General features: G+C 41.9%; 1 protein-coding gene and 1 long non-coding RNA gene across 5 annotated transcripts; one reads left to right on the forward strand and one right to left on the reverse strand.

Annotated features, from left to right (window-relative positions):
- Positions 1–811: 811 nt before the first annotated feature.
- On the reverse strand, positions 812–20,899 carry PLSCR1 (phospholipid scramblase 1). 4 transcript variants are annotated; one of them, XM_037406970.1, is made up of 10 exons: positions 19,807–19,870; positions 16,434–16,495; positions 15,721–15,752; positions 14,805–14,906; positions 11,514–11,683; positions 10,401–10,443; positions 9,091–9,311; positions 8,096–8,257; positions 6,929–7,090; positions 812–5,710 (listed from the first exon to the last, which is right to left on the reverse strand). In XM_037406970.1, exons 3-10 carry the CDS (start codon positions 15,725–15,727, stop codon positions 5,651–5,653), a joined length of 927 nt encoding a protein of 308 aa, XP_037262867.1. In that variant the 5' UTR covers positions 15,728–15,752; positions 16,434–16,495; positions 19,807–19,870; the 3' UTR covers positions 812–5,650. The 4 variants fall into 4 exon arrangements, with proteins under 4 accessions (XP_037262867.1, XP_037262864.1, XP_037262868.1 ...); XM_037406967.1 differs by lacking the exons at positions 16,434–16,495; positions 19,807–19,870 and adding an exon at positions 20,804–20,899; XM_037406971.1 differs by lacking the exons at positions 16,434–16,495; positions 19,807–19,870 and adding an exon at positions 20,393–20,797.
- On the forward strand, positions 16,515–16,887 carry LOC119156730. The gene is made up of 2 exons (XR_005107271.1): positions 16,515–16,594; positions 16,627–16,887. It is a non-coding gene; the product is annotated as an uncharacterized LOC119156730 (long non-coding RNA).
- Positions 20,900–24,507: the final 3,608 nt, after the last annotated feature.

Below are 24,507 nucleotides of genomic sequence, written 5' to 3' on the forward strand. Positions count from 1 at the left end.
ACCGTCTCCCAGCTCTGTATGCAGTGCTATGGCATCGTTGCAGTATTTGACCACTTACCTCTGAAATACACCTCTGTCCATGCTCCTTGCAGTTGTGATGTAGGTGGCACAGGAGTTTTCCTGCTGCTGAGCTTTGTGTCACTCCCTCTCCATAGCACAGTCAACAGGAGGCTTCTGGCCAGGAGGCGGCCAGACCAGCAGTCCCTGCATTGCACTAGCCCACTCCCCAGGTTTTTTTTGACATGCCTTTGTAATCAGGGACTGAAGCTGGTTGCACAGCAGGACCAGCAACACTGGGAGATGCTGAGGTCCTGGCCCATACAGCACCACCACAGGCTCCCCTCTGCGTGTGCTGCCCAGCCTCATACCAGTTTCTGTTTGTTCCTCAGCAAATGGCAATCAACAAAGGAGAATTATTGACTTCCTGAGATGCTACTAGCTACCCCGGTTCAATAACTAGGTCAGCTGAAGTTAAACCAGCTGAGGCTTGAGCAGCAAGTTTAAATCTAAAAAAGAAGAAAGAAGTAAAAATACAACAAAAGCCCGGGGGGAAGCCTGGAGCAGGTTTCCAGCCCCTGGCCCTAGGTCTCTGTCCCATCCCTCACCCTCTCCTCCACTGCCCTGCTGTGCTCACCATCCGTGTTGCAGCTCTGCACACTGAAGCCATCTCATGTCTAGGGGGCTAAATGCACCTCAGATGTACATCAGTGACACTAAACCAGCCATGAACTTATGTTTGCTTTGATGTATCCTACTGCGATAAGATTAATAACTTTTTACGTTGTGTAGTAAATTATGACAGAAATCAAAGTCCAGTTCCAAATTCTACCATTTACCAAGCCTAGTGCAACTTTAAGAACATTACACAGTACTTCTCTGGGGTTTTTAAATCAATTGTTGTTTAACATACTTTCACACACATTTTTTTAATTTTCCTAGTGACAGATAATTGCATTTGAAGCTTAAGATTTTGCAGTTTTGGTGGGAAAGACACATCTAGCTTTCCACACTCACGGAGAGAATACATACTTTGGAGATAGTGTAATACGAAATTCTTCCACTTGAGAAAATCAGAATGACAACTAACGAAACTGCCCGTGAATCTCAGAGCAGGTTTTAAGCAGTGAAAAAACAATTCCTGTGCTAACACTGCCACCTATTGCCGCCCATTGAAAACCGGGAGAGAGCCCTTGTAAATCCCTGTTCACACCTCTTCCCCCTCTTTGGTATTTGTTGCAATGCTTTGATGTGTATTTTCTCCTCATTGCTGTCTTTAATAACATAGTGTTATCAGGGGAAAAAATGCAAATAAATCCAAAACCAAGTGATATGTCAAATGTATCTGAAGAACAGAGGATAAAGTCTCTCCAGAACAAAATCAGTGATGTATGGAAGTCTCCCTGTGAGTGGTGACAGGGAGCTGCCAGAGTCCTAAAGCAATCTGATCCAGTACATAAGCATAGCATGTATAACTATATATATATATATATATACACGTTATCACAAAAGCACATACAGAGCCCTGATCCAACACAACAGAATGTTTCACTAGCTGAGCTCTTCCCTCCACCTTGTGAAAGGTGCACTTTTTTTTTTTATTCTTACCCTCTTGACCTCTTTCTATTTTCTGTGGGGATTTTATACCTTTTTTACCTCCAGTCTCACTAATTTTAAAATCAAATATTAATTACCATATGATTGCTTTTTGCTTGACATGGCTTCTTTATCTTGTGGTGTAGTGGTTTCCCCTCCATGCAACCTGTATCTCTTGCCTTGCCCTGGTCATGAGACATTCCCTGCAAGTTTCTGATTTCACAGTGTCCACCCTGGCATCATCCTTTTACCTTTTCCATTTATCAATTTCATACATATTCCTGTCACAAATTATTAGCATTCATATCATACAATGCCCATTAGTCAAACACTTAAGCCATGCAATTTTACAATACATTCCCTCAAAAAAAGATTTTATTTTCTTTATTACCCCTAGCATTTCCAGTGAGTTACCCCTGCAGCTACAGTAAATAAGCTAAATTCAGTTCAGGAAAGCCAGTTGCTTGCTTCTTCCCTGACTCATCTTTTATTGTGCCATCCCTACTCTTGCTGTCAGCTTTTGGTCAAAGTTACTTTCATTAGTAAAACCAAGATGAAGTACATGAGGAATCTAAGGGCTGTCTGTGGGTCTGCAAAAAGACCCAAGGAGGCCTTTTCATGAATGTTGCTAATGTAAATGAAAATGTTTTTAGGAGGCCAACTGTAATACAATATACTTAAAAAAAAAGTGTTCCTCCTCTTCTCCAACTAGCAAAATTACCCTCTCCTCAGTTAGCAAAAACCCAGTCTTGAATTAATGATGCTTTTCAACTGAGAAACATCATTTAAATTATGCCTTTCTGTACTGTATAGACCCCAGGGTTTCATGAAGTGACTGTTGAAAAACTTACAGGGATGATACAGATGGAAAGGTCATTAACAGAACCGGAGAAATCCATCTGCAAATATAATTCTGTAAAAGTTTTATATAACAGTTCTATCTAACTGAGATGGCATTGAATAACAGGCAGTGTGCTCAAAGTCTTCTAATGCTTTCCAAAGCCTGCATTTGTGGGTAAGGGGATAAATCACTGTATTGCTTATAGTCTGACAGATGAATAGTGGAGAGTTCTAGAGTCTGGTGACTTATTAAATATGCGTGCTGTTATGGGTTCTTCCAAAACTGAGAAAGACAGCTCAAAGAATTATTTATTCTGCAGTTAGCACAATCAGTTTCAGAAATGAGCAAGTGAATATAGCCATCTCCAGAAGTTACTGAAAAATTTAAGGAATAAGCATTTTTCAATTAAATGTCATTGTGAGAAAGTGAAAGATACTACAAAGGTGCTAAAATACTGTTTGGTTAACTAAAGAGTTATCCCTTCATCACTTTAGTTAGGACTTCTTATGCAATATTTTTACCTTCATGAGACACGTGAACCATTTCACAAGACAAAAATTTATGAGCTGTGTAACCAGTATCACAGTTATCCATTTACCCAACTGATGAAAAGTTTCCCCAGTCCAGTGTGCACTCTGTCCTTTTATATTCTGAGGTTGTGGAACTTCTTTCCTGTTCTTACAACAATTCTTCAAATATAAAAGGCTTGGCTTGAACATTTTACACCTTGCTATGTAGCTGGATTCACATACTGATTCTCTTGGGTTATCTAATTCTTCACCTTATTTACTAATTTTGCTAAATACATGGTAAGGGAATAAGCTGCAGCAATCTGACCACTGATTTTATGGCAGCATAAAATCAAAAAATCTAAATGACAACAGCACAACTTACACAACTTCATTGATGGGTTTCACTGTATTTGAGAAACCTGTTTGCAAGCAAAGATCTTTGCTTTGATTACACTTTACAGAATGTTACTGCTTACAACTGCAATTCTGCTGAAGATACAAGAGTTGCAACATCTTTTCCAACACATCTTGATGTGAAGCTGGTTGGTTTTCACTGTTTGCATTCTCACTCCCTTACTGCTCTACAGAAATGTACTTGGATTTTTCTACATAATTTTGTATGCAAGGTTGTTGGGGCAATAGTGCTTCCAGGACTTACTCACTTAGGTGAGTACCTGAGCACAACACGTGAACATAAAATTTTGAATTACTTGGAGGAATGAAAAGTCAGCCTCCTGGTTATGTCCCATTATCCCAAGGTCCTAATACCTTATTTAAATTTGCATACACTCCCCAGTTTATTGTCAAGGGATGAATTTATAATGCAAGAAGCTTTGCAGCATAGGCAAATGTATCACTGTTTTGCCTACTTGCAAAATATTATTCCATCCATTCTTCAAACAGGCACAAACAGACCTCACTCTAATGCAAAATGTAAATTGAAATTCTATACAGGACCTGCCACGGAATTAAATAGGTATTTTCAAATATCTCTGAAAAGTGTTTATGGAATATTTGAGTAACTGTTCTCTGATGAAAGTGCAGCTATTGAACATGCTTGAGCCTGGGACTTCGAAGCTACAGGCAGGCCTGAAGTTGTGCATCACCCCTTGCAGGAAAAATAATACTGATGGGCTTAGCCATGTGAATCCCTACAGGACAGGTCTGGTCCTGGTTGTGTTACTCTGGTTTCTATACGTGTAGCTTCTATCCCTCACTGAACCAATCAGAAACTTTTAGCAGATTTTAGCAAGACTGAATTTTCAGTATCTCATTAAGAGCCAGCCAATAAAGCACAAAATACTTTCAAAATAACAATAATTAAACTCCCTAAGAAGAGTGCTGATGAATCAAAACTGCACCTCCAGCAATCCTTATTATTAAACACACTATATTCAAGGAATTTTGCCTTTAGCAGCAGAAGCTATCTTTAACAAGGCATAATATACAATTCTAAAGACTTTCAGAACAGTCTAGGTTGTTGTCATGAGTTTGTACAATTCTTATAACATCAAAGAGAGTCCAGGTACCTAGAAGCAATGGCACTCCTCTTTTCCTCTGCTTTTGACTGATCAGGAGTAATCGATAAATTGAAAATACTGAACAAAAGGAATCTTTAGCAGAACTCGAATACAACTGAAAACATTGGCAAGGACCTCTCCCCATAGCTGGATCCCAAGAACCGCTATATGCACAAGCTTGTGTGAAGCTGGGGTAAGAAACTGCAAATTTATCTACTGCTTGCACATTTAAATAAAGCTATAAATGCTAAGAAATAGAATTGTCAATTCATGCATCTGCTTTTGAAGTGGAATTATTCTGTTTATTATTCCTGAGCCATCACACCTACAGACAGACTTACAATCTCTGAAAACCATGGACTAAATTAAGAAGAGCGAGCACTGGAGAGACTGAAAAGTAACTAACTAGTTTTTCCTTGCCTCAGGAGAAAACACACTCATGCACAAAGCAATTACTAAAGGATTATTAACCAGAAGCAACCACAGGCATTTGTATTTCCTGTCTCCTCTAAACTTTTGGTGAAAATCAAAGCTTTAAGTTTCAAACCAACCTAAATTATGAAACTAAGTTACACTGAAGGAGTCATATCTAACAGCAGATTTATCACTAGATGAATACAATTTTACAGTGATTTCTGATAGTTCCATTCACTTGGATTACTTTGTTTCAAACACGTATACTTGGTAAGACCTTGGAAACAACTGAACGTGAACACCAAGGCAAAGGCAAAACTGGTAAAGAAGGATACATGGGAAAAGATCAGGACTCTTTATTACGCTCACTGCTTATATTAATATTGAATATAATAGTAGTTCTCTTTTTTAGGAATTAAAGTAACTATATGAGTAGTTATTTTACAATTCCAAATTTCTTGGAAAGAAAAGGCTGCTGAAAATTTCTATAAATTACAGTATTGATATGGACAGACAAAGGGTTCTTACTTGAATACTACACATTATTTAACCAGATTACACAAAAAGTTATTTCATCAGATTTAAAAAAAAAAAAAAAAAAAACCAACCAGGGAAAAAAAACCAAAAAAAAACCCCATAAATTTTGAGTTTATAGAAGTATAACTACAAGCACAAGATATACATTTCTCACATTCTTAATGGAGCTCTTCAATCAACTGGGAAGTTGAGAGATTTATGTTCTTCTTCCCTCTGTATAGAAGTTCTGGATTTCATTGCCAAACTCCTGTTCGCTGTTGCTTATCACCAGCATGCTCAAAAAACATGAAGTCCTAAGAAGGAAACAAAAAGCAAAGTAAACAAATACTCTTTTAATATAGTTCCTAGTTCAGAGATCTGGTTGCTTTGCAAGGTATTCAAAGCACCTTCCTCTCCGAAAGCTCAAATGACAAGAAGGTGGGAGTACCTCTCTCCATCCCCCCATCACCTGGGTCTCTCAGGATAGAACACACACAGAGAAAGAGGTGGTGAAAGAACAACAGGGAAACTTTAAATTACTGCTAACTGAAACTATGCTTCCGTTTACTCAGGATTCCTGCCGTGGCTTTGTTCGACCCGACTCAGTCCCTTAAATTTTACCTCAGGCTGGGGTCCATCCTAATGGTGACTGCCTTTGGTTTACACCCGGGGGCCCCTTTTCTGTGGCTGGAGCCCTGGGCTGCTCGCACTTGTGAACACTGTACTTCACACACATGGTAGCACATGAACACGCACAGCTAAGGAAAACCTGGTTTGTGCACAGGGCTGTGAGAGGCTGGTGAGAACCTCCCAAAGTCAAGGCGCTTCACATGCCACTTTCCTCTCTCCGCAGCCCGGTCAGCACAGAAGCAGTGCACTTTTTGAAATGCTAGCTGATGCTGAATTGCACAGGCAAATGGAAACACAAGTGTGTTGCACACTGTTTTCAAAGAGCAAAGTCGCTGCACTGCAGCATTTGACACGGCAGGGTGAGAGGGCAGCTGAAGAGTGCTGTATGAAGTCAGACATGCTTTGCCTCCACAGAAGTCCCTCTGATCAGAAACAACTCTTCTGAGAGCATTTAATCCTGTTCAGCTCATTGCTTCACAGACTTCCAAGAAGGGGAGTCAGGAGGAACCGGCTGCAGCATTCAGCTGTCCAGCTCACCAGCTCAGCAAGCTGCTCTGGCTTTGGACGAATCTCTTGACTATTGCTGATCTGCTTCTCCATCCCCGTAAACATGCTTTCCTCTGCTAATAAGTCTGTAAGGAGTCTTCCCTTTACAAGCTTTCTCAATCTCATCACACATGAAGCTCTCCTTAAATACAGTTAGCACTTCATGTAGTCTACAGTAAGCTTATTATCTGAAATAATTCCTTATTGCCCTCCATGGTTAGCTTTACACACAGGCAATTCACAACAAGCTGTCACCCACTTCAAGGAGCTCAGAGTCAAATCCTTTACCAGCACAATTTGAACACGGAGATGAAAAAGTCAGTACATATTCAAGCATTAGTGACTATTACACTTACAATAAGGAAGCAAGCACCAATCATGACAGCTTTCATTTTTACATCAAGGTCCATTGGGAATGTGATTCCAAAGTTATCAGCATCTGTAAAGGCTTCTTTCACAAACCCAGTCCACTGCTTAGAAATCCTCCCAACAGTAGCAGTCTCATCCACAGACTTCACCTAGTTTAATATAAAATTTTTAAAAAAACAGCATCAAATCTGCCATTCATAACATTCCCAAATCCTTTTCAGGACAGATCATTTGAAAGCATCAGATTGTGTTATTTGAATTGACACAGTCATTGAATGCAAAGTCTGTCTTAAGTAACACATACATGAACTTAATTCTAAATCTGACTGTGGAGTTCAATGCTGTAATGGTGTTGGAAGGCAGCTACTGCACACACACACTCTGCTGGAAGTCTTGTCTTATAGCCAAAAGAGTGAATTAGTTTCTCCTGCCATGTATCAGGAGCTGCTCAAGTGGAAACTAAACAAATCACATTCTTCTGTTCCAAAGCAGAAATTAGCCCTTTGTCAGCATCAGGTTTCATAAAGTTAGATCCAGTCTTCAGGTCCCAAAATTAAAATGATACAAAATATGCTTTAGCAACTATTTGCAATGTCATTTCAAATTTAATGCTAGGCTAGCGTATCTACTACTTAATGTGTATGAAAATAATGATGCAGTAATCACTATTATTTTTAAGTGATAGTTGTAACGATTTATTTTACAAATAAAAAACATCATTTGTAAGGTAAAATAGATTCAAATCTGTATTTTAGGTCTAAATTATCTTGATTTACTTGGTCAGTGAATGAGTGGTTGTAGGAAGTAATTTTAGTTAATACTTGGTACAGCTGAGAATAATTTTTTGTTAGGGCCTAACATAATAGATCCAAAACAATTTTGCTGCTGAATATTTCAGTGAAGTGATTTATGTGCAACCATAGGGAATCAGCCATGCTGATCGCTGATGAGTGGCTTTAAGATGTCATTTCTGGAAGTTTATCTAAAGTAATCTAGATATCTGCAGAAATGAGTTGATTATACTAGCATTAAAAGATTACATACTAATTACTTAATATATACTACAGTTCAGTTGCCAGATAATAAGTAACAAACTACTGTCAAAACTATTATCTGAAAGAAGACACATATAAATACTTTTTAGCATTGCATACCTCAAAATTGACGTCCTCACAACAGCTGCAGACAACACATGGGCCAGTAATTTTCAGTATATCCATTCTTTTCGCATCTTGAATGGTAAACTTCGGCAGGCAGGCATGCCAGTTCTGGACAACGTAACCAACTGGTGTTCCTGGAGGCGCCTGAACTTCCAGCTTCACAGGAAAAAGAAAACCTCCAAGTGAATGCTCGTGCTTTGATATGCTTTGGGACAAAACCCACACTAGCACACAAAGCAAACACATCTTATTTTTCCATAGCAATCTGGCTTTCCAATGCATGAAGCTGCATGGGGTTTTCCAGGAACTTTTTCAGAAAACTGTACACACACTGCTGACCTCATATGCAACTTTTGCCTTCACTGAAAACAGTACGATACTTCTAAGGCTGTGGAGCACACAAGCTATGCATCTACGGTATGAAAATCAAAGTCCAGTGAAAGAAAGGCTGTGAGCATCACGAAAGCATTCCATGAAGACATTACAGGATGCAGCTATAACAAATCCCACCGTAAGAGCTCCAAGTAGGCTCACCTTTGAGGTTTCAGAAGTTGCATTGCCCCATAATTATTTTAATATTAAAAAAGCTCATCATCTCGTGTGTTGACTTTCACTATAGCTTTCACAGTAGTAAAGTGAAAACTCTAGCTGTTATTTTAAAAGAGCCATTGCCTAACTCTTATATTGCAAGCCCACCTCCAGCGCAGATTTTGGCACTAGCCACAGGTTCCCTGACATGCTGTTGAATCAAATTTTTCATTACTGTTATTAGAAGCGGCCAGAGTGCATCTAAGTGTTGCAGCACGCTTGCTACTTCCCAGACCAAGGACTCCATGCACAAATCCCACAGATATCTCTCTCTCCCCACAACTCAGAGGCAAAACCTGACTTCTTTCACCTTGCCTCCTGATTAAAGACAACCCCATCTAAAACCTGCACAGTTGGACCATGTCCCATGTGAAGGAGGATGGTGAGAGGGAGCAGCTCACCTCCTGTAAGCAGCAGGGAAAGCAGCACGAAGAACACCGGAGGGGTCTTTGCAGCGTTATCACCTCGTGGCCCAGGTTGTCTATAATCCGGAGGGTGAAGGGTCGTGATGGCCCACAGCAATTCCTGGTACAGCAGTCAGTGTCCTCTGCTGCAAAGTATACCCTTTGCCCCAGCGTATTCTTGATTTCATATTTGTTGTTTGTTTCAAAGCCAGACAAAACTGAAAAGTAGGAAGAGAACTGTTAAAATTTCTGAGGTGCATCTGGTCAGAAAAGTCACCACACTAACTCTGAAGCTACCCTTTGGGAAGGCAGACCTTGCTCAAAGTGTGTCAGAGGCACCTACTGGCAAAGGGAAGCGGTGGGGAAGGACCCTCGAGCGCAGCAGCCTGATGGAGAAGTTCATGGTTACTTCCCCGCTCTGAACATGGCAACGCGGAAAGAGCATGGAGATGTCCATCAGTCCCCTCCCACCAGACATGGACACCTACTGCCAGAGCAAGCACCACAATTATAAGCGACACAGCATGGAAGCTTCCCAGGAAAGGGCTGAAGGGATGAGAATTAAAGAAGCTTGTAAATTTGGGGGTGAAGCAAGAAAAGGGCTCTAGAGGGCACAAAAGCTTCCAGAATGAGAAGGCTGCAAAAAAAGCCTTGCAGCCAAGATTTACAGCAGCCCAAATAGAAAACAACAAGAGCCAGGGCAGAAATTCTGATTAATTTCTTTAACAAATGAAAGTACTTGTTGAAGCATTATGGAAAGAAAACGCAGCAGCATTAGGTGTCAGCTGAGACAGATGGTCCATTTCGTTTCTTCTATTTGAAAGACACTGATAACATGACTTTGATATTGTTAAAGTAAGCAGAATGAGGGGGGCAGAAGGAAAGCAGTTGAATTTGCTAAAACAGCAGGATTGCTTGGAAACAAGATCGGAGCCACATGCCAATCTATGGAATTAGATGAAGTAAGAGAGGACAGAAAAGAAGATCTTTAAGTAGGGAAGAGAGGCAAGTAAAAATCACGTGAATGAATAACATGGGAAATGTGTGACTTCAGCCACAACTAGCTACCAAGATCATCCAGTTGCATTGCTATGTATTTTTTTAATATATCAAACCTGCTTAAAATCCTCTGCCCTCCTATTTTCTCCCTGTTCTCCTCCACAACTTCTGCAGGAATTGAGACAGATAACAGAGGCAGGAAAGAGAAAGATGCGATCCATCTTAAATAAAGAGTGTCAAAGAAAGTCTAAATTGTACCGTTCTTGGGGCTATTAAAGATTTCTCTGCTATAAATACTTTGCACTTACTCTCAAGAAGTTCAATTTGCTGATGAATTAATATCTGGTCAATCTGTTCGCGGTTGAAAAATTAAACAGAATAAATAGTTAACAAGCTGTAACTAAGACAAATCTAGTTTTAAGAAGCACTCCTGTTTCATTTCAGAATGCAGATTTATGGATCAATACACTGTCCAGAGGCAGATCATCTACCAGTAAAGCTGTGGAAGTAGCTCACATACCCCCCTGTCCTGTCTCCTGTCAATTTACCAGAACAGTGTTTCAGAGCACAGGAGCAGATGGCAGAAGTTTTACCCAAGCTGGTCTGGTTACAAGCACACAGGGCTCATGTGCCCGTGCTTCTTTCAGGAGTCAGGCTAGCTCAGCTACAGAGCCTGACAGAGCCTCTGATACCACATTTCCCAGATGCCCACAACAGGAGTCCATACAGAAAAAAGCAGGAAACAAATTCTACAGCAGAACCTCAGCTATGGCTCAGCTCTAAGTGAAACTCCAGAAAAATCAGCCTCTCCTCACTGGTGCTTGTTTGTTGGGTTTTTTTGTGTTGTTTTTTTGAGCGATTTGCAAAACTGGCAGCCATGTGTCAGTGTTAAGCCTTGATATTTGCTCCCAGTGATGAGATGAACTGTACTTTTACAGTACAGGGACATCTTCTGTAATGTGGAAACAATTCTTATTTCACTATTAACATTCTCTACATTGTGAAGTCTGACTAATGCCTCTCCTAACAATGCTACAAAGAGGTGCAAAGAAAGCATCATGTAGAAAATTAACCACCTCTAATGTGCTACAATTGCCAATATTATACATGTTTATTACATACACCTTGCCAAATCACATTATGTGTCACCAACAGTAGCTTCAGAAATGGGAAGGGTGTATGATAGCCCTGTGCCCCCAGGCCTTTAGCATCTCACTTGGCAGGAGAGTACTCCATGAAGTGCTGCAGCCATAACAGGCACCTCCACACTCAAACGTGCATCAATCACATCATAAAAGGCTTCATTTAGCAGCCCAAAAGCAGCAAGCCATGCAGCTGATGCGTTTTTTAGCTTTTTCATGGCTACAGGCTGCTTCTTAGGTGAAACCTCTTCTCTGGAGAAGGAGAAAGGGTGCAGGTACCTGTGTGAGGTATTCCAGTCCAGGAGGGCAGTTGGGAAGAGGAGGAGGGACAGGCATCCAGATTGTCCTCTCACTCACGATAGGCTGGTTCTGGGTGGGTGGAAAAGCAAATCCCTCTGGGATTCTTACGTCCTGTACCTGGAAGCCATAGCTCCCTGCACCTGTGACGCCTGGTGTGGTAGGAGAGATACAGTTATGAAAATTAGATGCTCACAAAGATTTGTCCCATGGATCTTCAAAAGATAAATTCATTCACTACTTTGAACTACGAAGATCCTTACACCTACAATATATTTCAGTTATAGTATATACAACTTTTGTGAAGAAAGTTACACTGGATTGGGATGTTCTAATCCCTCCAGATGAAATCAAACAAAATAAATAAATGCATCATTCTTGAATACAGTAGTAATTTTATTCAAATAAAGACTGGCAATTCAAAAACCAGAAATAAACAAATTAAGGTTGTTTCTAAGTAGAGAAGACAGAATACCTTAAACTACATGGTAAGTATTGGCATTTAACAAGTTGCAAATTGAGCAAATAAGGAATTTTAAGACCAAGTTTTCCTGGAATTATACCTTCTACTTATGTGACAGGAAATGTCCTTTTAGCAAAGTTCATCTGCGTTTTTCAGACCAGATGAGTGTGATCTAAAAACTGCACTTTCCCACTTGGTTAGTGCATTCTGTTTCAAAACCCAGGAAATCCACAACTCCTCCATGCAGGAGGCGTGTAGCAAGGGAGGAAATAGCTCCACACTTGTGAATGCCAAGTAAGCCTTCTCCACTTAGCACTCAATAGGAAACAGAAGCTCTCATGGAGCACCTCAGGGTCTCAATGCTCAGCGCCCCACCAGATGGCACACACAGCACTGCCTCAGTGCTCAGAACCCCCCACGTCCCTGTACCCCGCCCCCACCGGCTGAGCACAGAGCCCTGCCTTGCTTGCAGCAACACGGCCTTTGCACCTGAAGCTGCTATTGAAAATTACAGAACAAGAAATATATTTTCCTTCTCATTTAATACTTTCCTGCTAGGCAACAGGCTTTCAATATGATACAGACAAATTTTATATTTTAGTGGGAAGCAAGCACAATGCAGGACCCACAAAAAGGGTTTTGTACAGCTGTACAAACAGTTTGAGATACTGACTTGCAGACCTCTCTTTATCCCAGATCAGTTCAGCACCAATGTTTCACGCTGCATTACAATGCGTGGACTGTTAACACGTGAAAGCTCGCGCTGTGGCCATAAGCAGAACAGTACCTCAGGTGATGGGAACAGCTCTGGCTTAAAGCCCATGGGTGGGAGGATCACCCACCCCAGAGAAGGATCTACCCTCGTGGAATCACTCTTTATGTTTGAACACAGGCTTTGCACACAAACTATCTACTGCTGTTGTGTGTGACTTACACACATATGCAATTATTCAAAACAAAACATGCTCCCCAGAAGCCCACCGTACAGGCAGCACATGCTCAGTCCCCACTGAAGCTAACTGTGCTTACAGACCCCAGGCTGCCCGGCCACACCATGCACAAACAAGCTTTGACTTATGAATGGCACAGTAACTTAGGCCAAACTTTTTGCGTTTTACCTATAACTTACACTTTAAGCCTGACTGTTAGATATTGCTCACTGTGATTTGGTTTTTCAGAAAGTTACCAGAACACGAGAAACTATTCAGGAGTGCTGCATTTTGAATGTGGAAGGGAAAATGAGACAGAAGAAGAGAAAAGCAAGTGAGTAAAATCACATGCAAGTACAACAAGAGAGTAGGAAACAGGAACCGAATTCGTGAACCAGCAGAACTGCAAGAGGAAAACGATTCTTTTTACAGTTCTGGATAAATAAAGTGAAATACTGAAATCACAGAATCACAGAGTGGTCAGGGTTGGAAAGGACCTCTGGAGATCACCTAGTCCAACCCCCTCCTAGAGCACATTCACCTACAGCAGGTTGCACAGCATCATGTCCAGGCGGGTTTTGAATGTCTCCAGAGGACATGCCTCTCTGGGCAGCCTGCTCCAGTGCTCTGTCATCCTCAAGGTAACAAAGTTCTTCCTCAGATTCAGATGGAACTTCCTGGGTTTCAGTTTGTGCTCATTGCCCCTTGTCTTGTTGCTGGGCACTACAGAAAAGAGCCCAGCCCCATCCTCTTGACACTCTCCCTTAAAATATTAGTATGCATTAAGATCCTCTCTGTCTTCTCTTCTTCAGGCTAAACAGATCCAGCTCTCTCAGCCTCTTCTCATAAGGGAGATGCTCCAGTCCCCTCACCATCTCCATAGCCCTCTGCCAGACCCTCTCCAGTAGCTCCCTGTCTCCCCTGACCTGGGCAGCCCAGCACTGGGCACAGCACTCCAGATGTGCCTCACCAGGGCAGAGCAGAGGGGGGATCACCTCCCTCCACCTGCTGGCCACGGCCCTCCCAGTGCACCCCAGGGTCCCACTGGCCACCTTGGCCACACGGGCACGCTGCTGGCCCATGGGCACCTTGCTGCCCACCAGCACTCCCAGGTCCTTCCCCGCAGAGCTGCCCCCCAGCAGGTCAGCCCCAGTGCTGGTGCGTGGGGCTGCTCCTCCCCAGGGGCAGGACCCTACACTTGCCTTTGCTGAACTTCACCAGGTTCCTCTCCGCCCAACCCTCTGGCCTGCCCAGGTCTGGCTGAATGGCAGCGCGGCCTCCCGGTGCACCAGCCACTCCTCCCAGTTCCGCACCACCCCCAGACTGGCTGAGGGTGCCCCTGCCCCTCCACCCAGGCCGCTGATGGATGAGCTGCACAGGGCTGGACCCAGCACTGACCCTGGGGAACACCGTGAGCTACAGGCCTCCAGCTGGCCCCTGCGCCGCTGGTCACAGCCCTCTGAGCTCCGCCATCCCGCCCGTTCTCAGCCCACCTCGCTGCCCGCTCGCCTGACCCACACCGCCTGCGCTCACCTGGGAGGGTGTTACGGGAGACAGCGGCAAAAGTGTCAAAATAAGTTAAAAGATTTGCCCATCAGCAAGAAGCTGCCACACATTAATTGCTTTGCATCAGTAACACTGCCCTAACAAACTCCCCATGGCGACCACTGAGGAACACCCAACATTTTTAATGTTGCTCAGCACACACTAACGTGTAACACCAAGAAGGAAAGTGGATGACTTTTCAGCAAAACAGAAATTAGCAGAAACTCTACAGAATTAACAGCAGAAAAGTACATCAGAGATGGTCACCCTTGTGAAACCTACTGTTCCCATGCTTATTTCCTAATGGTATAGCAGATCTGTAGCCAAGCAACCTACCTTGGTAAGTCCCAGGTGCGTGCTGAGGGTGGCCATAGGGGACTTGATATCCTGGCACATAGTTAGCACTTGAAAATCCAGGTGCTGGTGAAGGTTTATGTGCTGGAAAAATGGAAGAAACGCTCTGAAGTATGGCTCATTTCCTCCTGCCTTAGGGTGAAAGTTCCCCAACATTGCCTCCTTTTTCAGAGCAGACACATAGCAAAATTAAGCAGCTGTTTTCTGTACAGCAAAAACTGTATAATAAGTTCACATTTATGCACAATATGTATATTAAACATCAGTATAATGTAAACGAGTCCTGATTTTTAAAGTGCAGAAAAAATGCAGGTATTGCACATGATGTCATGAAGACATCACAGAATCATTTAGCTCAGAAGGGACTTCTTGAGATCACCTAGTCCAACGCCTGCTCAGCCAGGATCAGTTTGCTCCCTGTCTGGACCAGAAGTGCCTTTGTTCATCTATATTTAGGAGGCTTTAATTCAAAGGATTGCCACGGAACTGACAGGCTGCCCTTCTGTACAGAACAGACTGGTAAAGCGCCATTCTCCACTACATAAAACATTTTTCCCCAATTTCTTCAAGTTAGGACTATACTGACATTTCACTAACAGACTCAGAGGGTTATATATTTTAAAACATTTACTAAGTCCCGTTTGTAAGCAGAAATAAGCTGAATTTTGATTTTTTTAAATTTTTTTATTTAACTTAAAAAATCAAGATCTGAAAATGTAAGCTATGTATTTTGCAAATGATTCAATTTTTAAACGTAAATAATTTCAAACAGCCATACATATTTCATAAAAATAGAAGGTAAACTAATAGCTAAGTTCATATACCTTGAATACCTCAGAAGGACCCATGTTATCTTTGATATTAACAAAAGATGACATTTTTTTTATATTTTACTCACCTTGCATTGCTGTGGATCTGCTTAGAGTTGTTCTGCAAAACAACATTTTTTTATTTCATGGGGTTTTTAATACATAATTTCACACAAGAGTTATTCAGCGTTCTTTATTTATTATTGTTAAATGATACTTGCCCGTCTAAACCTTATGGGAAAGGTGAATTACAAATACAAGCTACAATAACTGTAAATACCTCAGTTTCCTTCTGACTATGTCTCCACCACAATGCAAGTCTGAATTATGTATGCCTGTGTTCATGCTTTGAGTGTTCTGAAATCATCCTCACTCTGAAGAAAGCATCAGGAGGTGCAGTTATTTCATTGCAGTGCAAGACTCCATTACACAGCCATTCAGAAACATCACGCAATTCATATGAACAAATTACTGCAGTAATTTCAGAGCAACTGGTTTAGCCTATTAACATCGACTACAAAACCTGCTTGGGTAAATCCTGGAGTAGCCGTGATGCTATGCTACCACCTATTCTGTTCTTTATGCTATTCCACTTATGAAATTGGAGTACTAAATATCATATATCCAATTTTTGTCTCCATACAATAATAAAGGGTGGGCTTGCACAGGTGTGTGGGCTTCCACAGAAGAATACCATGAGTGAAAGGGCAAACTGCTTGTCTTTTTCTGTCTACTCTTTCAGGGTTCCCAAAAGGAGTTAAAAAAAAAAGCAGAAAGAACATTTACTGATGCCATTATCAACCTTCAGAGATACTCCTTTCAGTCTCTGGGGTAACGAGGGAAGCAAGACAATGGCGGCAACTTCTATTAAAGACAGGTCCAAAACAGCCAGGAGATCCATAAGTTGAAGTATAAAATAGAACGGTTATAGGTATTCCTGTTTCTAGGATCAAAAGCTTCAAAGTAAACATCCTTTAAAAAGAATGCAGTTCAAGTTAAACTAGTCATATATTTTGTCTGTTATGGTTCTTCCAACTAGTTCAGCTTAATGAAGATGGTCGTTCAAAGCTGGAAACAAAACTGAAACTACTGAAAGCAGCTCCTCCCTGTTTTTCACTTCATGAGTAAAAGCAGATATGACAGAAGGATGTTTAATAGTTTTAGAATGACCAGCTTTACATTCAAAACCCCCATCCTGTTTTGTGTACTTTAGTTGTATCCTGGTCCTCATATGAATATGGGTTAAAAAAAAAAAAGTAAGAGGCAATAATTTAAAATTGTATACCTAATTTAAAAATCTGGAAGAACACATTCAAACTACATAACTTAAACCTTGTTCTCGCAGTTGATCATACAGAGTGACAAGTTTAATATATGACGTATTAAAAAACATTGGTAAAACTACCAGCTTGTAGGAATAGCACAAATTAAAGATGAATAAAAAACTTGTTATTTAAAGTAGCAAAAGATCAGTTTATCATGTGAGATGTTCCAGCTACCTGAACTTCAGTGAAATACTGAGAATTACAACTGAACTTTTGGTAAAGGGAGATTAGAGACAGAATCATATGATTTATTTAAAAGAAAGTATTTATAGTAGCCCAGAATCTTTCTTTCTCCCTATGATCACACATATATGCCACTGTGCAATGAAGGATTTAGAAAACGTTTATATGCTTTAGAGCTAGAAAAGCAACAAGGATTTTAAAAAGTTCAACTCCCATTTCATCAGACATAATGCTAAAGAGAACAGTTAAGATAATTTATTTTATTAAAATTATCTTTTCTTCCATTCCTTTTTATCTAGCCTCCTTCTACCACCTCTGCTTCAGTCACCAAGATTAACATGTGTCAGTCACGCCCTGCTTTTCATCTGAATAATTTATAAAGAGTGTGAAATAAAAATCTGAAAAATCTGACAGGAATGAGGAACAAAACCTCATTTCTGTCAACCTTTATATTGTGCAATATATTGTTCAGTTACATGTGCAGAAACCTCAGTCCAGAAACAGTAGTAAGGGGAAAACCAGACACTTAAGAAATGTGTTGGTTCCAGCTGCCTGGGTTACACAAAGCAATGATTTGAAGCCTATATTTTCATTTCCGTTTAATAAAATGAGGCTTTGCATGAGGATCCTTTACATTTTATTACATTACTTGCAATATTTGCTGATCAAACATTCCCCCCAACCTCCCAGCAGAGTGCTGAAGGGCAAGGGGAGGGTGGAGACCAGGCTCCAGTTCCCAACACCTCACCCCCCACGGGGGCTATTTCGGCTTAGGACTATATGAAGGGAGCCTGTGCTGGGAAAATCCATCGAGTTTGCCCTTTCCTGACAGATTCCCATAGTAACTCATAGCTCTGGGTCCACTGTCCCAAAGGGAGTACAGGTGAGATACAAATATTCTCTCTTCTCTGGAAAAGGGGCCGTATCTGGGTTCAGCTTTACACAAGTGAAAGCAGAATCGATTTTGCTGACAGAAAAGAAGCACCAGGGGAACTGGGAATGCTTCATGCAAAGCAGCTGTCTGGTAATGAATAACCCTTGTGAAATACAGTGTCCGGAGGGTCTGAGGTCCCCCCACTGTGCCTGTGCTCCTGGAGTGGGAAGGGTGGGCACTGCCAGCCGCCCCGCCTGAAACACACAACTTGAACCCCGCAGCACAGCTCCCAGCTTCAACCACTGCAACAGAGAGGAAACGAAAGGCAATAGAAGTTCCCCTGCCCTCCACACAGTCCTTCCTTCAGCTACCAAGTTCAGCTGCGGGTTAGCAAGCTGTCAGAAGACCTCCACACCCCATCTGCTGTACCGCTCATGAGAGAAAGGAACTCATATCAAGACATCTCGTTCTTCATACCCTGTCCCTATATGTTGTACTATCTAGAACCCAGACTCCCTCCTCATGCGCAGGAGTTCCCAGACTTCTTCCCTTTGCTCTCAGAAGCAGCAGTCAGTTGCTGCGGTAGCCTAAACCCTCTCACCCAGCACCAGCACACCCAACCGGTTCCTTGTTTCTTCCTCACTTTCTTGAATCGTTATTCGAACGGATAACATGGAAACAACCCTCAGAGGCATCCAGGTGCCCATGGAAGCAATCCTCAGGGGCATCCAGGTGCCCAGGCACAATGTTTCCCCCCCCCAGGAGTTTTGAGCCCAGGCACTTAAGGACAGCCAAAAACTTTTGGGAAGGAAACTGAGGAAATACTGGTTCCAAAGAAAGTCAGAACAAAACTGTTGAACAGCAGGGAAATAACATCCCTAGATTGTTCTATTTTAAGGAATGGCAGAATGTTTTTTTTCAGACACTTTCTCATTTTCAGAATTGCATTACACAGCTACATCTCCCTTACCCTGATGTGTGTCAGTAAATACACTGCAACTGCTTTAGAGATGCCTTCATTCAGTTAACCAGAGCTTCTGCTTTTTATCAGAAAACCAGTGTGCTTGCACAACAATCAGTTTCATTTCTCAACAAGCTCACGAAAATACTGCCAAGAGCATGTTAATGTAAGCCTCGAAGCACAAACATCACGCTTGGTGCCATTTAAATACCAAGCCAGGCCCTTTCCAAGAAAGCTCATGATTCAAAAAACAGACCCAGAAAGCCAAACAGCTGTGAGGCACGCATTAGTTCACCCTAACTAGCTTTGCAGCACTTCTTTTCACCATCACATTATACTAAACTATTCAGCCACTGGATTTTAACCTCAACTGCTGGAGAAACCGCATACTGCAAAATAATCTAGTTGATCTGATTAAACAGGTTATTTTCTGCTAACATGAAGGAATGAAACGAGCTAGAAGTTGACCTAAAATTATTTTGTTCTGATGCACAGAGGTGGCCCCCTCCCCTGACACCTGGCAGTCCCCACCAGGCAACACTGGGGTACCAGCCCCACCGAGCCCCAGCAGGGCTCCCCCAGACAGCCTCGGCAGCAAGGTTTCCGTACACCTGTCTTTGCAAGCGAGTTACTTTGCTAAAGAGCGGCATCTTCTACCTCAACGTGCAATCCCCAACAGGAAAACGTGATTAAGAAAAAATCATCAGGATCCTTTTCACAGCCCTTCTCATCATTAAGCATCCCTGCGCTGAAAAAAACCCGGCTCCCTGAAAGGACCGCCTGGAAGCAATCATACACGGTAAAGGCATTTCTATTCACAGCAAAAATATACCCGTTCAGAGGGACGAGCAGCCGCTCCACGGCGTCCCGCAGCGACCGCCGCTCCGCTCCGCAGCGCCCGGCGCAGCCCCGGGGCCCCGCCCGGTGTCCGGGGGGCGGCGGGGCCGGGCGGGGTGGGCGGGCGGCCGGGCTTCCCCCACCGCCCAGGGGCGGGCCCGGCCGCTCGGGGCTCGGGCAACCGCTTTCCTCTGCCGTGGGAATGGAACACAAGGTCAAACGTTTGCTTAAAATGAAGCGGTGCCGTTATTCCTGGAAGGCGCTCACGTCGCTCTCGGTGTAACTTCTACAGCTGGAGTAAGTCGGGTGTGCTTTCGTGAAGGAGGCACTTCAGATTTGCCCGCCTAACCGTGGCCTTTATGTGTATATCACATGATTATTCACAGTAAAATACAATTCTAAAAAAAATTATCTTCGGTTTCCTATAGTCGTTACCCCATCACCTTCCCCTGCCTGAACAAGTTCCCACCGTAACCCAAATGCTGAGCAAAGACAGACAGTTTCTGTGAAACAGCTATCAGTGGAAGGAAAAAGCAAAAAAAAAAAAACCGGAACCCCAGCCCCCTTTGATTAATGCTTACCCTGATGCCCTGTTTCTGCAAAGTTTCCTGAAAATACAGGTGATCTGAGGAAGTGTTTACCTTGGGTTCATTACTACAGTGATACTTCACAGTATGATGCTACCTAGAGAAGTACAGGCAGCACAGTGCATTCATGTGGCTTGAGGAAACACTTTTTCAGTCTGAAAAGGTCCAAAGTTTCTAAAAGTTTCCCAAAACTTTTCAAGTTTTTTTGCGTTTCAGAAACATTTGCCTCTGGATAGCTCCCCCAAACATGAGCCTTAGAAAAAAGGACAGTTCCATGATGCAGAATCCAGACATAGATGATGGTGAGAACGAGGATAAGGAATAGTGACACCTATTAATTTGTTTACTCTTTCAATAACAAGTTTATCCATACAAGGTGAAGAATCCCAAAAGGACAGAGAGTACCTCAAGTTCAAACCTGGCTGTATACAAATGCATTTTGTCTGTGATCCCAATTTTACTACACTTTCCTGTTTTTCCATGCAGGCACTGGGCAGCCACTCACTGTGCTTAATCCATTAGCTGACGTCCTTTAGTGCTGAAGAACAGAGAAGCCCAAAAGGAGAGTCTCAGGAGAGCTGCTGAAGGTCTTTCATGTAAAAGTAGCTGGAGTTTTGGACCTGGATGATCACTCTAAAAGAAAGGCTCATCAGGATTTCTGGTAAATAAGGTTTACCATAAAATTATTTAAAAACAAACAAACAAAAAAGACATACTGTTACATCTCAAAGTGCCCCAATTTGTTGGTGGATTTGCTGCTGAATCCTATGAGATTAAGACAGGGAAGTGTTAATTCCTCACTTTCAGCACACCCTTTTAAGAAAGAAGCTACTTTCTTACAAAATGTGTTCTACATTCCAAATATTTTCAGGTTAAAGCTGATCAAAGGATGCAGCTAACATCAGTGTTATAAGTACTGTTATATTATGTATAACATATATATATTTGTTTTATATATAAACAACAGAAATATATATGATATAATGTTATCAGTACATAGGCCATTGTGTGAGCCAGCACAGGCAGGGCACAGGAACAACCACAAAACCATGGACGAAATGCAAAGAGTAAATATATTTTCATTACCTTGCCAGCCAGGGGATCCCTGAAGCAGCACCCAGGCAGAGGCACAGAAACAGGGATGTGGGCACCGCGGAGCTCGGTCCATGCTAGAAGATCACCGAACCTGCTGGGTTTGCCTGTGTATCAGGGATTCACGCAGGCGTAGTGTACCACTGTGCTTTGATCTTTCCCACAGCAGGGCAGGAATCTCAAGCATGTTCTATAGGGTGCCTCTAAGTCTATCACAGGCCTATATTATCTAAACACAGATGTTCTACTTGTCAAACACACAAAACTAAACAATTAGTATGATATATGTGCTTTTGTACACCCCAGCTGCAAGTCACTTGAGGATGTTTACAATCCTCCTCACCAATCTTCCATTATTTTCCCACAGCCATGAATATATTAATCTGAATTGCCTGATTTTGCAAGGGTCATTGTAGATTTACACAATGCATTTTAATGATAAAACATTAATTGTAAAATGTTCCAGGACTACAGAGAAATTGGTAAAATATATTGCAGAAGATTGGCTTGTGGAAACATTTCTTTAAATGTTACTGTTCAGATTCACATGGAAGTTGTATTGTCTACAAACATGTAGTCTATATTTTCACTGTAATGGATTGTTGTTTATATATTAATGATTTCTTAATCTTTAGATTGTATAAAAACAATTACATTCTGTATTTTTTTTATAACACATTACACTGAATAACAGAACACTTTCTTGGGTTTTAAACCTAAACAACAAATTTTCCTGCTAGTTTCTTCAATGTTTTTGGTTTCCAGATCATTCAATAAACATGATAAATGAAACTAAAAAAAAAAAAATTACGGTCTTTTAAACTTCTGTTCATATTGTTGAAAGTCCTATCTTTCATTCTTCAGAAGCCTTTGGACTATTACATGTACAACGTGTACAGGTGTAGATAAAAGCTAGTGAGATGCAATATGCAAGTCTTATTTTCAGGATAGAATTATAAAACAAAGCAAAGAACAGTTCTGTCAAAGGGTCTAAATAATGGATCTATGATAGCAAAATGCACTTTTGATATTTCCATCTCTAGTCTGCTGCTCTCCTTTTCTTTCATTATCCATTCCTACTCCACAAGGCTTAGGAGTACTTCCAGACAAGTACTAGTTACCTATGAAGAAGATAATCCTGTTCGATAGATGACTGGAAACAAAAATGCGTGATGCTTTCACAAGAAGGGAAAAAGATAGTCTGCTGCTTCTGTGTTAGGGACTAGCTAGCTAATTCTTAAAATCAAATGATCACAGTGGCAAGGGGGCTGCAATAAGTAGATTCGTTCTGAAATGTATCTCAGATGGCATCAAATATAAGCCCCTTGCCCAGGCAGCACAGCAAACACAGGCACCTCTTTGCCAGATTCCATGGCTTTCAGTACCTTTGCAGCAAGGTAGTAACTGCAGCTCAGCTTCAATCACGTGTTATGTACCATGAAGTAACAGATGAAGAATTCAATGCTCAGAGGTTATAAAGCCTAAATTAGAGTCTTACAGAAAGAAAGTCAGCACCGGTTCTGACAGCTTGTCCAGGAATACCAGGGGCACAGGGAACACAGGGAACTCCTGATGGATAACCCTGAGCAACAAAATTACCTTGTCCTCAGGAAAGAACAGTTCGGAATATCAAATATTAACTTTACACTACTCCAAGATAGGATGCTAGAAAACAGTATGAAAACCTGTCCCACCTATCATCTCCTGCAACCTACAAAATTAACAGCCCAGTTTTCACAGCCTTTAGTCTGACCAAGATCGCACTCGGCTACACTCAGGGCTGAAAATTTGACAAATTGCTCCCTGACTATGGGGTTTTGAACTTCCATAGAAATACCTGAGAGGAGGCTCAGCATGAACTAAACAGTCAAATTGCTGAGGGGTTTGATGATCTGCACAAATTAGTGTTGTATCACATGAAATCATCCAAACCGCATCGCTGACCGAGCCTCGTGGTGTTCTGCCTGCACCGCAAAGCCTCCCTTGCTAGCCTCAGGAAGCTGGCTCACCGTGCTGACCCTAGCTGTTTGAAAACCTGGATACATCTGGAAAAGTTGTAATAACTTTTCTGGATTGCCTTAAAGTCAACTTTGTATGAAAATTCAACAAAGAGTGGTACCGAGGCAGCCTGCAGCCTCCCCTTGGTGGCAGCCAGCCAGTGCTCCCAGCTCTGCCTCCCCGAGTCGAGCCCCACATTTCAGCGGGTGCCAGGCAGGAGCAGTGCCCGGCCGGGCTTCAGCTCATTCCTGGAGCAAAGCCAAGCCCACAGAAGAATGGCATTACAATGCTGTTGATACCAAAGTCCACGCAGTTTACAGATCCAAGTGTTTAATATCCACTCAACCCCACCCCACCCCCCCAAAAAAAAACCAACAACAAAACAACAAAAAAACCCCAAACCCTCTATCAAAATGTATTACTCTGTTTCAATGGAAAAAAAAAACAACCAAAACTAATAATTTCACTTTCAGGGCCTTTGTTTCCTCTGGCAGAGCGGAAGAACAGAAAGGACATTGTGTATCTGAAGGTAAAACACACAACATTTCTAAAGATTAATTACTTTTCTCCTTATGATATTTACCATTTCCATCTCAAAACTTAGAATATAATGTTTATTCCTTTTTTAAAATTGATTTTATTTTTTTTATTATTATTATTTTTAGCCACAGAATACCTGATTACATACAGGTGATAACTACAAGCTGTATGTCCACCTTGAAAGGGAAATAAATCATATCTGAAACAATTTTATCTTGCTTATCGGGGAAAAAATACATTCATGTGGGCTTCATAGTTACAGGAACAAGAACAAATGAATACTGAATTGTTCAGAAAACAAAGCACTTGAGCCACTTGGCTCATGTCCTGGTTAACAGTGTTGGTGAACTAACCACCTTCTGCATCCTTTTCTATACATTTATGTATGTTGTGGTTTGACCTCAGCCAGCAACTAATCCCCACCCAGCTACTCGCTCACTCCCCCACGGTGGGATGGGGGAGAGAATCAGGAGAGTAGA

Source organism: Falco rusticolus, chromosome 13, assembly GCF_015220075.1.
Source record: "Falco rusticolus isolate bFalRus1 chromosome 13, bFalRus1.pri, whole genome shotgun sequence".
Classification (NCBI taxonomy): Eukaryota; Metazoa; Chordata; class Aves; order Falconiformes; family Falconidae; genus Falco; species Falco rusticolus.

Coding starts and splice junctions, on each gene's coding strand:
- PLSCR1 (XM_037406967.1), bottom strand. CDS start 20,880: ATGGAAAAACAGGAAAGTGTAGTAAAATTGGGATCACAGACAAAATGC. Junction 9,312..10,400: donor GCAAATTGAACTTCTTGAGA/GTAAGTGCAAAG, acceptor CCTACTTTTCAG/TTTTGTCTGGCTTTGAAACA. Junction 8,258..9,090: donor TTCCCTGCTGCTTACAGGAG/GTGAGCTGCTCC, acceptor TTTCCTGTGAAG/CTGGAAGTTCAGGCGCCTCC.